We start from the raw sequence: 12,710 nt of genomic DNA, 5'->3' as shown, positions 1-12,710 counted from the left end.
AAGATACTCCGCTGCGCGTCGTATTTTCAACTCTTTTCTCGGTGTTTGGATATCCCGATGAAACACTGCCTCTTGTGTTTGATATATTGCATCAAAATTCCTCCTTATCCTAGGTTAGCTTAATCAGGCTTTGAACAACCCAGCCGAGATGCAGACATGGTGCTCTTACATTTCAAATACTTGTTAGATACTGCGATTGAATTTCAATTTCTGCCATTCTAAATCTTGGTGGGCCAAAGTTGATCTTCAACATTTTTTTTAACACTATTTTATTCTGGATAGTTTCGTGTTGAAAAAAGTCTTTGAAAATTATGCTACTTAAAAATTTTCCCTTTGTACGGAAGATTTATTGTTGTTGGTTTAAAAAGTAGACGGGGATGATATGTAAGGTAATCTAACTGAACGCTAGGGTCAAACTTATTAATATAGTTTAAAGGTAATTGCAAGGAGAAAGGTGAAACTTCATGTACAAAAATACCGAAAACGAAAAAAGGAAAAAAAAAAAACAATGTCCTTTAAATAGAACTTTAATTACGAGCTGTAACGGTACATTTTAAGAAGCTGGATATTGATTTTTCATTGAGGCATGCTGTAATTGTCAATATTTATTTGCTATTCTTTGTTATATCAAAACAGTAAAATCGATTCCTAGAATTTCACGGCCTTCCGGACGAGCTGGAGCACGGACAAGCTTGAAGCTTGGAGCGAAACCGGAAGAAGGCAAAGCTGCTATATCTATCCGTTATTTATTAGAAGTCTATTATTTGAAAACCTATTTCCAAGGATTTGATGAGATGCCAATCCGCAAATGCGTTCCTTTTAATACCAGACAGTGTTTTGCATTGGGAATATTTCCAGAAACTTAAGGATATGGCCTCGCCTACAGCTTGCGGTTTGACTCTTTGCCCAAGGCAAAAACCTGTACGCGTGTGATCTTGGAATTTTCATCAGTTTGTCCATTGCATGACTTATGAGAAAAAAATTTTATCAGTACGTTTTGGATTGTTTTTGAACCTTTTAAGCAGCGGAAGACTCACGGGGCACATCTTTTAGGATTACCGAAAAGGTTTACTATAGTCCGATTTTGTTAGGCTTATTTCGGAAGTCATGGGAGTCTCACCGCATGCACAAAATTCACGCGATGTGCCTTTTAAACAGCCTTCTGAGCACAATCTTTACCAACTATTTTCTTTTTCTGTTACATTCATCACTAGATTGTGTTATGCAGTTTCGGTAATCTTGAGACACAGTTGATGAACGTGTATTAGTGTTGAATACTTTCTAGCTCAACGGCCGCAGCACCGGAAATAAATTTGCGCAAAGGTCGAAGACTGCATAGCGGGACGGGTTTTGGACACAACGAATGAAACAGATGGCATTGTATTAGAAATATTTAAAGCTACCATCATTTTAGCTTCTTAGCCCTTCATCGGTTCACTGTGAATAAAAAAAACTCCTTGTTATCTGTTAACTATAAGACTTCAAATTAAGTCTCGCACAAATGGTTGATCTCTTCCTAAACCGAGCTGGACTTAAGGGCAGTTCCCGGGAAGTTTTAATGATCTTTTGGTTGATATTTGGGTAGGTCTAATTACACAACGCTTTAGTGTTCTGATGGTTTTCCCCAGACAGAAATCACAAACCGAATATAACATAAACATCGCGAGTTTTTCTTGTGATTTCCAACCACGTCTAGTCTGTCGTGATGTTTATGTCAAGTTCAAGTGAGCTTACTTCTTATCATGGTGTTATTACAAGGATTTATACCCAAAACTGCATCACAGTAGTGGTTTTAAGAACAACGTTCATGTCACTTCTGTCGCCTGTCTTTCGTCGACTTTGTCGGTCGCGCGAGCCACGTCACTCGCGTGAAAGTCACGCACACCTTCTGAACTACAGCTAGCGCGCGAGTCTTTCTCTCGAGCATCCCCCTCATAGCAAATGAGAAGTTTTTGAAAAGCTACGATTTAAAAAGAGCAGCGGAAACTCAACTGTGAAGGAAATACCTCCAAGTTTATCGCCTCAATCACACTAGAACGCAGACCAGCCGTGGATTTTTTGTTTTAAATAATTACCATGAGATGAAATTATTATAATTGTTGAACACGAGAAAGAGAGTGATTTTACTGTCTTAACTGTTGCAATCTTTAGTTTTGTTAACAGCCCGTCGATGGGGAAGGCGATTACTGCTAATTTTCGCAACTATAATTAACGATCCGGTGATGAGAATACAAGCTAACACGGTTCTACTTTGGTATCTATCTACTCGTGCGATCGTGCGATCGATTGGTGTGATCGAAGCCACGAGATTTCAAATGGTTCAGGGTTTGGACATGACATACTCGGAAATGCTATCACCAAGGGGATCTTCCCGAAAAACCAGGGAATTCTAATTTATTTCTTGATTTCGAGAAACATTTGCGCGCTGCAGGCTAGATGCCGAATAGAAGGCAACGGAACATTGAATGAAACGGACATCAGGAGTAAATGGTTTTGGTGCGGGTTAACTAGAGTGTAAATGAATATATGCATTTTTACCGTTAGAAAAACTACTTTCAAACAAATAGCTTCTGCTGTGAAATGACAGCAAACAGAAGCTGGGTTTTTTTTCGGGTCGCAACTATCAACTTTTCCTGTGGTCGGTTCGCTCAGTACTGCTGAAAGTGCAAAGGGACACGCTCTCTTGGAGCTGTGGGGAAACACTCCAAATAAAATAGAAACATACCTCGGCATCCGCGAGAGGAGAATTTACCAATGATAATCCACAAACGACGACGAAAAGAGCAGCAAAACGAACTGAAAACCTGCAAGACAACAAACCACAGCAGAACATGAGTGGATGAACGCGCGCGTCAGGCGCTTGACGTCTGCCTTGGTAAATTAAGAAAACGCGAACTGAAGCGTGCCAAAGATCCGTCCCATAATATCGGGCCCAAACGTACCGCATGGTTAATATATGCATCCAGAAACAGCTACCAGTTCTGATGAGCTCTTATCTGGTCATACTATGTTAACGTGGGTTTTTAAGTGTGAAGAGTTGAGAATTGTCGCCCGGTGATCAGTGAAAATGGCTGGCAGGCCGAAATGCCAGGATTGAGAAAGCGGCTTTTGTTTCACGTTTAGCCTCCGGTGATAATGTTTCACGATTTATTGACAGATCGCGGAATTCCCGAGGTGTCAAGATTGAATGACTGGGTGGGTTTACCTTCTACACCATGGAACAATAGTTTACCTGTCCTACGCTCTTCATCGAGAGCGTGAAGTTAATCTAATAATTAATCGGAAATTTCCCAGGAATTTCTGTGGGCGCGTTGCAGTAGACGCTATTAACTCGATCGTTCAAAAACAAGCTTATTTGTAATATTTAGCCTCTAAGTGCACAGTAGCACTTTTTTGTTTTTACTTTTAAGAAGTTTTTATTCTCGCGTACGTGAAGAAGCTGGATCTACTGCTAAACAATCACAATCGGGCCCGGCAATCGGACTATGACAAGAATAAATGAAATTACGCTTCTCGTAAAACAGCGAGATTTTTCCCTCGAAATGAGGCGTGTTCTACCAAAATACGGAAGCTACTTTGGATTATTACTGAAGGCCTGCCCATGCTTCTGAATTGCGGCCTGCTTTTGCCCTGAAAATATTTCTGCAGCCGGAAAAACCACTCCAAGTATTCTAACCGCAAATAGTTGTCATTCCCGGATGGTGATCTGCGAATTGCACCCAGACAAGATAAACAATCCTGTGTGTCAAATAATATTAGTTGTGAAACTCATCCGTAATTTTTTTTGCTACAGCTTTCATTGGATCTAAGGATTGATTTAGATAAAAGATAATTACGGCGGAGAACTTGACCCAAGCTATAAATGTCTGTCACAACCTCAAAAAACAGCAACTACGGGACGCCCGAGCTAGACCCCCTGATCTGCGGTGTGGTCACCTTCTTTGAGCGTAAAAAAGTGTCATATTCCCTGGCTGTATTGGAGATTGAGGGGAAGTTGTTAGAGTGGCGTGATGTTTGTGAAGAACAGGTCGCCTTTTTTCACAACTTCGCTTGACTTTTGCACGCGAGAATTGTAAATAAATGAGAGACGGGAAATCCACGTAACTTCCTTTATTAACCTGGCAAGGAGGCATTTTTCTACGTTCTTTTTTGGCCATTAAAAATTCATGTTTATTGAAGAGCCATTAATTTGGCGAGATTACAGAATTTTAGACAGTTTCGATCCGGAGTATATCCGTGAAAGAGGAAAGGACGACGAATTTGGAATCCTCTTATGCTTTCACGCTGAAATGTGTTCGTTTTTCTGTTTCACTGTATTTTTTAAGTCTTTTTCTCTTAAATTCTCAGTCATTCAGTTTGAAAACAAACGTGTTGACCTACTTGTGTGTGTGGTCCTCGGTAAAACTTAATGCGAAAAAGAGAAAAAAATTTTTATTGATATTGCTTGAGCACTTATGTGAGTTTTAGCGTTGCTGTGCGAAAATTAGGTGGCCAGAAATTCGCCAAGAACCATTATCATGTGGTTCAAAGCAGTGTAAGTCGTACATATTACGGTAAATTTCAAAATACGGACCCCCGCGGCTATGACCTCGTATCTAAAAGGTGATTTGTAGAAAGCTGCAAGATGACAAACGCGATAAGATCCAGAAACCAGATAATGTATTTGTCTGACGGCCCGAAATGGGTTGAGAAAATACCAAACGAATCTTTTCGCATTTCATTTTTTTTTTTGTTCGCTTAGTCGTCCTACTCCATAGACGTGTAGCAAAACGTGTTTCTTTTATCTCACCATTTTACCCAAGACTAAACAAAAACGACCGGGAAACAGCTGGAGAGCTATTCGTGGAGTCTGTCGCTTCACCTCCCGATGGCGGGACTCACCGGAAATATCGAGCAGTTTCTTAAGTAAACATACCGATCCTCGCTTTTGCCGCGAAAAAGGCGATTGAATTGGCGCCAAGGCGTGCTCAACTATGCGTGTTATTGAGGTGTGATGAGACAATCCTGAACTCGATATTTCCTTTTCGTCATTCTCCGCCTTCAGAGACAATCCCTGTAATGTGAGGTTACAGGGGCCTGTCAACTGTCGAGATCGCCAGATCGGATTGCATCACAATCGATTTTCCCACTTCCTTTGGAGTGACACGGCCGTCGAGGCTCAGATAACAAGGCCTTGTGCTATCCATGAAGCGTTTGTGATCCGTGGCACTGTTCTTCAATTTTGCTTGCTTTTACCTCTCGTTGGAGACTGTTTGATATTTTTTCATCATGAGGTTAAGGTAGGTTTGCGAGATCGTTAATATTCCCACCCGTTTGAGTTTCGCCTTACCCGGTTTACGAAAAGATTGTCTCACTTATTATTCACGTTTCATCCACAGGGCGGCCTCTCTCTTCGTCCTACTTTTCCTTGTGTGCAAAATAGCAAATTCACAGGTAAAGTTTGCTTTTACGCAGGTTTTGTTACCATTAGTTTTGCCATTAGTTTTGCCATTAGTTTTGGAGGCTACAATGTTTCTACTGCTGTAGGGAAACTTACAGTCACTCGCGTGCCCGCGCGCGTGGTGAACGCGAACACTTAGCTAGGTCGTTGATTCGAGAAGAAAGCGTTCTTTTTACACTATTGAGTGAGTTTTTTTTTTAAGTGATACAAATATTTGGTTCATGGATCTCTGATATGTAGTCTGGTGAAACAGTCGCGTGAACGGAATTTGGAGATAATCTACTTTGAATTCGGGGCACATTCTCCAGTTTTAACATAAATAAATAAAATTCTAAGTGAGAATGGTTACAACGATGACCGTTGAATGTTTGCTTAACTTGCTGCGTTGGTTGTCAAGGCGGAGATCATTTATTGCGTAGTAAAAAAAACACGGTTCACGGCTACGCACAAAATCACTATTCGCGTATAAAAACCTAGTCGTTTCACGATAAAAATCATCAATATACCCTTCACCACCTTTCTACAAAAAAGAAAGAAGTAATTAATTGACCCTATTTGTTTTGTGCGAGGAAATGTCTAGAGCATATACCAAAGAATTTTAGAGAAAAAGCACTGTGGTAGGCAAGGAACTTTCTTTATTCCTTGATGGTTGTGGTTAAAGTTCATACATCGTCAAAAAAATATTTGAAGCTTTTCACAGTGAAAACAGCCATTTTGAAAACGGGGCAAACAGCACAGGGGCATATATAGCCACCAATTCTGCACAACGTGTACATGTGTGTACCTCCGGAAATCTTAAAAAATGGAGATGTGAAGCGATGTTATTTTCAATCAAATCATTCTATGTTGCGGTTTCATTAAAACCTTGCTGACAGAGCCAATGTTGTTAAGGAGAATGCCTACACCAGTGGGAATTGAAATTGAGGCTCCATCTACACCATTAATTTTTTTTGACACATCTACGCTATTACACCTTTGAAATGATGTGTTTTCCAACTGAAATCTCATCCAAGGCTTCACATCCAGACCACCATTTCCTCCAGCATATTCTCAGTTAAAATTAAAAGACTAAAAAAAAGTTGATATCCTTTGAGAAGAAGCTATAAATGCTACTAGGTGAATAGACATATAGAGAGGAACATTGGGGGTTCTGAACACTGCAATACTGCAAAAAAATTTGGCAAATACCGCAATGTCGCAATAAAAAAAAATCGTTATCCAGTGAATAGCAAACTTTGCTTGACCATTACTACCCACTTGATAGCGATTTATCCACTGGATAGCATTATATATAGAATTTGCAGGTCAAATTGAGATGAGCAGTGCAGATGGACCATAAATCAAGCAATAAGTAATTCACAATTTTTTCCTAATCATTTAATCTCGATGTATCTGCACATTTTACGGTTACTGGTCATCTTGCCACCAGGAAGTCTCGCCACCAACGAACTTGCTACCAAGTGAAGTTCCCTTGCCACCAATAGTCTAATAAGGCAGTGGATAAAAGAACAAGGAATAATCTATATATGCAATATGTGACTTGAAAACAAAGCTAGGAAGGCAATGCGCTGCCCATTTCAATGATGCAAAAGTCATAACAAGAAAGAAACAAATTAGAGTGCCGCAAACCGATTCACCAGCTAATTCACCTCGACTATTTTACTCGACTAGTTTATCTTTTTGTTTGTGTTTGGTGGCGAGGTGGTGGCAAGTTCGTTGGTGGTAAAATTCCCTGGTGGCGAGGTGACTGGATACCCATTTTATCAACTTTGCTGGGATTTACCAAGAAAGATGTCTAAATAAAAATTGTTAATTCCTTAGTCTTTGTAGCTCATCCACATGCATGCCAGGCTCACATTTCTTACCATTATTTAGCCTATTTATGCTTGTATTTCTAGATAACATTTTTTTGTTTCTTTTTTTAGGATCAAAATGATGAGGAATGCAACTGTAAACCTGGACAGAAAGGTTCACGGGTAAGTTACAACATCACTACAGGGACATAATGGAGTGTCTACTATGTATACCCAAAGGGACATTACTCCTTCATTAATATTGATTTTCATCACTTCAGACTTAAATAGGGTACATGTTTGTTTTGCACTTTGACCTGAAATTGCTTGTGTTGTTAAAATTAAATTATTTTTCCCTTAAAATCTGGCAATTTAAAACCTTACTGAAATGTTTACACATATGGAAGCCATCACTGGCTAGTTGAGGTCATGTATTAGAGGCATGTACTTATTTTTAAAAGTTTGAATGAATTAGGGTAAGGATTTGAAGAAATCAGCGCCTCTCCACTGAAAATGGTTTCAGAAATATCCATACCCTTCCAAAGGAAGCATCTTCATATCCCCCTTGCCTTTGGACCCCCCCCCCCCCACCCCACCCTTGCCATGAGAATTTGAAACTGTTCTATTGAAAAAGGTTATATTAGTCCTATTCACAAGTTACAGCTTGGTGAGCAACACAGCTGTTTGTTTTATGAGAACAAATCATGGCCATTTGCCAAGCTACACAACCTGCAAAATTTGTTTTCTGACCACAATTCCTGGACATTTGCAATCACTGGGCTACAAAATATTCATTCCTGATGACGCAGCTTCAGTTACCTGTTGTCGAAAATCACAGCACTAAACTGCAGGTTTGCAGAAATCATCTAAATTGTCCTTGAGTCTATGTGGTGACTGTATACATGCATGTATGATGTAATTGCACCTGCTGTGGGGAGGCCAAATCAGTATTCATGTACGGTTGTCCCAAAAAACTCTTGATACAGACTGGATTAGGATTGTGTTACACTTCATGAATGCACCAAGTGACATTTTGCCATGCCTATTTCAATCAAAGTGCTCTCTGAGCAAACTCATGAATGATACAGATGAATGAAACATTTCAATCAAAATACCTATTTCAATCAAAGTGCTTGCTGAGCAAACTGATGAATGGTACAGATGAATGAAATGATGTATGTAATTTTGTCTGTTATTTGATACTTTGAGATGTCATAGTAGTTGTTTGACAAAGTACCAGAAACATTTGGATAACTATATGTGATAATTGAAAGGAACGTGTCATAATGCATTGGAATTAAGGAGAATGGAACCTGATTCTACTGATAAAAGACATGTAAGAAACTGGAGTTTTTTGGTACTCTATAATATGAGACCCAGAGGACGAGGTTGAATGACGTTCAGTTGAACAAAATACATTTTTAAGATGCAACTTCAAAATTGGGTAGTGTAAGCATTTCTCAATTCAGGCCATAGTATCGATTTTGGTCACTCCAGGGACCATAGATTGAAAACGTGACAGAAAATTGGCGTTACTTTCGATTCTCACCAAATTTGGACAGTGGGATGATCTCATCATTAGCCAATAACAGGCCATTTTTCAGCTCTTTTCGTCATACCCCCCCTCGGGAGAGTTTTGTCAAGTTAGCTAATTTAGTATGCAAGCCAATGTAATGGTGGTCACTGTTGGTGAAATGTTTATTTGCTCAAAATTGGGGCAAAATCTTTCGGAGATGGAAGTCAGGACATTTGTAAGGATACAGAAAGTAATTTGGGACCAGTTGCTGGCTTCTAAGGCTGAATTTATCCAGAAGTAAGCTGTATTTTCATTTTCGTGCCGAAAGCCACGTGGTGAAATGTTATTGGCTTGTTATGCTCTCCTGTTCTGTTTTTTCTCTTGGTCTTTTTTGTAGCCTGCCGAGGCCATTCTTCCATCTAAATCAGTTGAAAAAAGTTCGAAAAAGATGTTCCCATTCAAGTTTAAGCTCTCAGGCGATAATTCTGGAGTTTTTTGGCCAAAATGTCGGCTTTGTTATGTCTGTGTTTTTCGGTTGCTATGGGCGACCGTAGCATCCTTTGTTAGGTCAAGTCTGGGAAGTGAGGTCGCAAAAAAATGCTAATTAATTCTGGTTTTGTTCGATTTCGCTGAAATTTCAACACGATAAAGCTGGATTGTTAAGGAATAGATTTACCTTCTACTGATGTGTGGTAGCTATTAACACTAAAGTGATATATCGCTTCGAAGTCAGGGTTTTGAAGAGATTTTTTTGCAACGTGTGGGTTCTGTGTGATTTTGTAATTGGAGGATTTTGTTGACCCCGAAAGAAAAAATATCCCGAAAAGGTCATTTCATCGACGATTCAAATGAATATAAATATGTATATGTTGCGAGCTAACTTTCTGGTGAAAAAATATAATTTTTGACGAGCGCTGGGTTTTTAATTTTTTTCCCGCGAAACACAGGGTAAGAGAAGAGTTTTAAGGTGCAACTTCAAAATGGGGTAGTGTAAGCATTTCTCAATTATTTCTTCCCTCATGCAATTGAAATATTAGTTTTTACTTCTTAATGCCAATGTGTTGTTCCAGAAAATATCCATACCCCGTGGAAGGTTTTGTAGCTTGAACCCCCCCACCCCTCCAGAAATTCCTTTTTAGTGTCATACTTTCCTTTAAAAAAATGGGCTTTTGAAACCCGCCTCCCCCTTGGAATTTCTATTAACCTTCCTTGGGATGGGTATGGATACTTTCTGGAAGTACACAATTCATTGGCATTCAGAAGTATTGTTGGTTCTCAAAATAGAAAGCCTGTGTAAAAGTTGGGCTTGTTTACTCTTGCAAGACTGTAATAAACTACCTTAATGCAATAAAAAATACTGAAGACAAAGTAGCTAAAGATCATACCTCTTTGGACTGTAGTCAAACACTATCAAGATTATTAAGGTTTGTTTGCCTTATAGGGAAGACCAGGCCAAGTTGGTGTCCAAGGTGCACAAGGACTGGAGGTTTGTATAATGGTTAACCTTTCATTCCTGGTTAAGTTCAACGTGCAAATTCTCCTTTTGGTCTTGTTACATTTGTTATTATTTAGTTATTAATGTTGCAGTTCCTAGGGAGTAATGCTTTAATTATCCCGACAAACACAAGCAATAAACACGCGTTCTATGGCGTAAAGAGGGGAACACCGCTCCGCAATCGGCGTGACAGACGAACTTTCATTGTGTGACCAAAATTAATGCCAAACTTATCTCCCCAGCGGTTAATTCTGCACTGGATCAGACAAGTCGGCGAGGCCAAAAGCTTGCGCGTCCTAGTAGCGTAACTCTAAACGGCACTACGAGCTGACCTCCGGTCAGCATCATGCTAGAGTGCAGACAGTTCTCAAACCTTACTTATCTCCCCAGCACTACGAGCCGACTTCGCCGGCACGTGCTGGATTTATATTAATGAACAACAACAATCAACCTCCAAAGGGAGGGAAGGGTGGGAGTTACAATTTCGAGGGCTAACTAAAAGTTACTGCAGTGATATAACGAGCGAATGATGCTAAAGTCCAAGCTAAGACTCTTTTATAGGTAAACTGATGTCTGGGTTTAAACCAATGTAAAATCGTGTCCCATGAAATGTACAGAGTCCATGCAGCCTTGAACAAAACAAGAATGGGGCTATTTAAAAGACTAGCCATACAAAATGCATGATATAGTTAAACCAAACGTTATTGCAACATGCATACGTGAAAGGCTATTGTGAATATTGTTTAAACTAGACAAGAAAGACATCTATAATGTTCTAACGCGTAACAGTTCTATTGCGTTACGTTTAACAACAGTAAGCTAGTGACTGTGCGTAAATAGCGTCACGCTCCATTAACTGCGTGGTGGAAAAATTGGCATGAGGTATTTTTGGTCAAAAGTGAACAGTTTGTCAAAAACGCTCCAAATTTTGCATGTGGTTTTGTTTAGGTGTGATTTTAACCAACAACCATAAAGATGACAATTTGTGTGGCCGTACGTTCACAGTGGAAAACAGTCATTCTAATGAATTTATCACAGTTGTAAATGTAAAATCTAAAGTAAAGTAACACAATAATTATTATTTTTTTAATTGAACGCGAAAGTTCTAATGGTTTGAGCTTAGACGATTTATTAACAGACACCAAAGTTGCGAAGATCACAACAAACAAGTTGAGATTTCATTGTTTTGTACAGGACATTTGATTGGCTGGATTTGAAAATGTTGGAACGTATTGTTTCAGTTCTGGCATTTGATTGGTTTTCATTGTCTGGCTGGCCCTGGTTTCAGTAAATGCACGGTAAACAATGTCCTGTGTTTTTTTCGCTAAAGTCTGCTTCTTTTTTCAGATATTACGTATGCAAAAACTCATATTTGTTGTCACATCAATGCGTGACAACAAATTTGATGATTTCACTTGGAATACAGCAAAATGTTGATTTCACGCAATGTGTAAGCTCAAAAATGTTGATTTTGCGTTAAAAGCAGTTAAAATGTTGATTTTAGGTTAATGTGTGACTGCAAAGATGTTGATTTCACTTAGAAAACAGCAAAATGTTGATCTCATGCAAGTTGTGAGCTTAAAAATGTTGATTTCACGTTAAAAATGTTGATTCCAAACTGAGCTTACTTGTACAGTTTTGGGTACTCGTGAAGCGGAAAACAAAGAATCAGTTTTAGCTCAGTGATGTTCAATCAGCAAGTAGTCAAAGATGAATGAATAGATTCATGAGATTCCGAAACTTGAAATAGAAGCTAGTACATGTAAGTGTGCTTTGAAATGTGTCTTCACTAAATTGCAGATTTGTTTTTTTATAGGGTCCTCCAGGGAAAGAAGGCTTAAGAGGTCTTAAAGGCTACAAGGTACCAAATAAATGGGTTTTTTTCCCCAGTGTTCATTGATCTGTGAGGTTTCATTTCCTTTTGTTAAGGGAAGCACTGTGCACCTGGATCTTAGTGGTAGAATCCTATCCTATCTGATTATGTCTGGGTTATGAACCAAGTGTGACTCATGTCAAGATGGCTGGATATTGGCCTTGTTCTTTTTTTGTATGGTTATGGACCAAGACAGAGTCCAGGTCGATAAACGCAGAAAAAAAAAGCATACCAATACCCAGCCATCCGGACCAAAAAGCTTGGTCAATAAAAGGATTTATTACATGGAGTTGATAAGGCTTTTTAAAGAAATTTTTCTAATAGGACACAAGGCATAATCCCCAGCCAGCAAGAAAGGGCCATCTTGCCCGTTCAGGTAACCAATCATGGTGCAGGATTTGGTTCATCTTGCCTGTTCGCTCAGCTAGCCATACAAAAAGTAGAACATGAGTAGTCACTCTTTCGTGTTTTTGCATGTTGCGAGAGAAAACCATGAGAAAAAGTGGCTGCGCGAACTCCTGAGAGTGAGAAGCACCTGAAAGGAGGGACTACCACCTAAGGCTCAGACTTTGAATTATACATTGCTCCCACAA

General features: G+C 39.4%; 2 protein-coding genes across 2 annotated transcripts in view; one reads left to right on the top strand and one right to left on the bottom strand.

Annotated features, from left to right (window-relative positions):
* LOC145492247 (uncharacterized) overlaps positions 1-3,245 on the bottom strand; it is a 51,235-nt gene extending 47,990 nt beyond the window's left edge. The window contains exons 1-2 of the mRNA XM_081471614.1: positions 2,943-3,245; positions 2,726-2,804 (exon numbers count right to left, since the gene is read on the bottom strand). Coding sequence (XP_081327740.1) covers positions 2,726-2,804; positions 2,943-2,962 — 99 coding nt within the window. The 5' untranslated portion in view covers positions 2,963-3,245. The remainder of the gene's footprint in view (positions 1-2,725; positions 2,805-2,942) is intronic.
* Positions 3,246-4,670: 1,425 nt separating this feature from the next.
* The window catches only part of LOC145492246 (uncharacterized), a 64,489-nt gene continuing 56,449 nt past the window's right edge, over positions 4,671-12,710 (top strand). Inside the window, exons 1-5 of the mRNA XM_081471612.1 lie at positions 4,671-5,279; positions 5,379-5,433; positions 7,366-7,416; positions 10,191-10,235; positions 12,061-12,105. Coding sequence (XP_081327738.1) covers positions 5,269-5,279; positions 5,379-5,433; positions 7,366-7,416; positions 10,191-10,235; positions 12,061-12,105 — 207 coding nt within the window. The 5' untranslated portion in view covers positions 4,671-5,268. The remainder of the gene's footprint in view (positions 5,280-5,378; positions 5,434-7,365; positions 7,417-10,190; positions 10,236-12,060; positions 12,106-12,710) is intronic.

The sequence above is a fragment of the Orbicella franksi genome, chromosome 7 (genome assembly GCF_964199315.1).
Source record: "Orbicella franksi chromosome 7, jaOrbFran1.1, whole genome shotgun sequence".
Taxonomy (NCBI): Eukaryota; Metazoa; Cnidaria; class Anthozoa; order Scleractinia; family Merulinidae; genus Orbicella; species Orbicella franksi.
The sequence above is the reverse complement of the archived record's forward strand: the minus strand, read 5'-3'. Positions and strand labels throughout refer to the sequence as shown.